This window comes from Triticum dicoccoides, unplaced genomic scaffold (genome assembly GCF_002162155.2).
Source record: "Triticum dicoccoides isolate Atlit2015 ecotype Zavitan unplaced genomic scaffold, WEW_v2.0 scaffold211707, whole genome shotgun sequence".
NCBI classification, from domain to species: Eukaryota; Viridiplantae; Streptophyta; class Magnoliopsida; order Poales; family Poaceae; genus Triticum; species Triticum dicoccoides.
In genome coordinates this window covers 1-2137 of record NW_021238438.1, presented here as the reverse complement: position 1 = coordinate 2137, position 2137 = coordinate 1, and the positions used below count along the sequence as shown (strand labels likewise).

Here is a 2137-nt window from a genome sequence, read left to right as displayed (position 1 = left end):
TTGGCCATCTTACTGGTTGCATACGTGCATGTTTTATGTAGTATCAAAATGTACTACACTCATAATGAGCACCGGATTTCTGCTCAATTGCCTTCATTGCGACATATACGTGGTTAAACAATTGATTTACGGTTTGCTAAACTATTACAGTATGGTGTAATGTAAAAATGAGTTGGTTGTGGCAATCACTTTATACATCTTTCAATTAGGTCCATATTTCCTTTTCCCTTCCAAATGATGTTTATATTAAATTTGAATTTATAGTGCCTGTTCCGGTGGATAATTTAACTATCATTTATTAAAATTTGCTTGAGTTTGGAAAACAGTTTGCTAACCTCAGTTTTTCAGTCGGTTGCTCTCTGCCCAGCAAGATGCTGCCTGCTCCCTGGTATACCGCAACGCTATTTGATTCACTTCAATATATTTGCCAAACATGCCCAGTCAAAGCCCAAAGCATCAAAATCTGCAAGCATCTGGAACAGATTGAGACACAGCAAAATTCATCACATGTGCAATGGGCAATGGCAAAGTAATCACGGCAAGTCCATGGCTATATATGGTCCACATTCATGAAAGGGATCATATTCAATTTGATCACTTAGACATAAGACACTAACCATCACTAGAACTCAAAATTCTGGGTACTGAACTGAAAATCATTATCCATGTATCAGGTGAGCACACGACTACAATCTCCGTACATTAGTCCTCAGCCGACACCGTGCATTACAAACACATCAATGTTTGACTTCCGCTAGCTGCTTCCTCTGTTCTACACAAACATTTGGACCGGCACCAGTACCACGTCACTCTTGAGCTGCATCGCCTCCCTCCTCCAGCGCCTCTTTCTCCTTTTGCTGCTCCACTGCGTAGGAACAGAGCGGTTCAACATGAGCAGTTAGTGAATGCACAACAGGAAACTGAGCTCAAAACTAAATGAACCAATCATCTACCAGTTCCTACTCACATGCAATCTCCGCCAGAGCTTTCTGAGTGCGCTTCTCCAGCTTGTCGATCCTCTTCTGCACATCTCGTTTCAGGTCCCAGTTCGGGTTCTTCGGAGCGATGTTCCCGAAGGGGTTCTGCAGATAAATATTGTAAGTTTGCCTCATGAAAGATGAAAATATGTCACAGAATCGTGGAGGCGAGATTTGATGGATCTGGAAATTTTACCTCGAGCTGCTTTGGCTCAGCGGCATCAGCAGCGATCGGATCTTCAAACTTGGGAAGAGACAGCGGGGCCACCTTGCCACCTCGGAGACGCTCATCATGAGGAAGGTAGTTTCTGAACTTCAGTGGTACCTCCCTGCATCAGAAAGATTACATACTTGTGAACAATGATACACCCACCATTAGAGTCAAGTATGCTACATGCCATCAATTAATCCCATAAACATTTCACACCACGGACAAAAGGTTTGCGTACACTTGAAAAAGATCAGGACATCTGGCACAAAGAATTTATGATTTTATAATCGATAACCCATTGACTGCTTAACAGAAATCAGGAAATGCTATCTCAACATTCTGAGATTATACTCCCTCCGTCCGGAATTACTTGTCATCAAAATGGATGAAAATGGATGTATCTACAACTAAAATACATCTAGATACATCCATTTCAATGACAAGTATTTCCGGATGGAGGGAGTACAAGGCAAGGGATTGCTGTCTAAACCAAATTCAGTTTTTATTTATATAGGAATAACAAGGCATTGCTGTGTAACCAAAAATTAGCTTTTACAAGAATGGCAAGCATATAACTGTGCAACAACAGGAACAAATTCAGATTTTCAGTCAGGTGCAGATGGAGATTTCACTGAAAATAACATAAAGGGCCTCGGCCAATTATTATATACAGAACATATATGTAAAATACATAAGGCACTCAAGAAACCCAGTATGTAAAAGTTGTCTGTTCAATTACTTACCCATTGTCTTCAACCTCATCAGATTCCTTAGTGGGGCTAACGTTCTCCTTGGAAGCATCCTCGGGTGCATCCACAGGACCTGGCAATTCTGGTTGGTCCGCCTGTTCTTCTGTCGTCCCATGGTCACCATTCCTAATGCAGCTAACGAACATGAAATTCACCATAGGTTCACTGATACAGACAATACAAAATTAAAAAAAAAAAAA

The 2137-nt window shown here is 41.2% G+C and overlaps 1 protein-coding gene across 1 annotated transcript; it reads right to left on the bottom strand.

Moving 5' to 3' along the window:
* Positions 1–515: 515 nt before the first annotated feature.
* LOC119345172 (coiled-coil domain-containing protein 12-like) lies at positions 516–2106 on the bottom strand. Its single transcript, XM_037615355.1, has 4 exons — positions 1932–2106; positions 1174–1306; positions 968–1082; positions 516–865 (listed from the first exon to the last, which is right to left on the bottom strand). Exons 1-4 carry the CDS (start codon positions 2093–2095, stop codon positions 807–809), a joined length of 471 nt encoding a protein of 156 aa, XP_037471252.1. The 5' UTR covers positions 2096–2106; the 3' UTR covers positions 516–806.
* Positions 2107–2137: the final 31 nt, after the last annotated feature.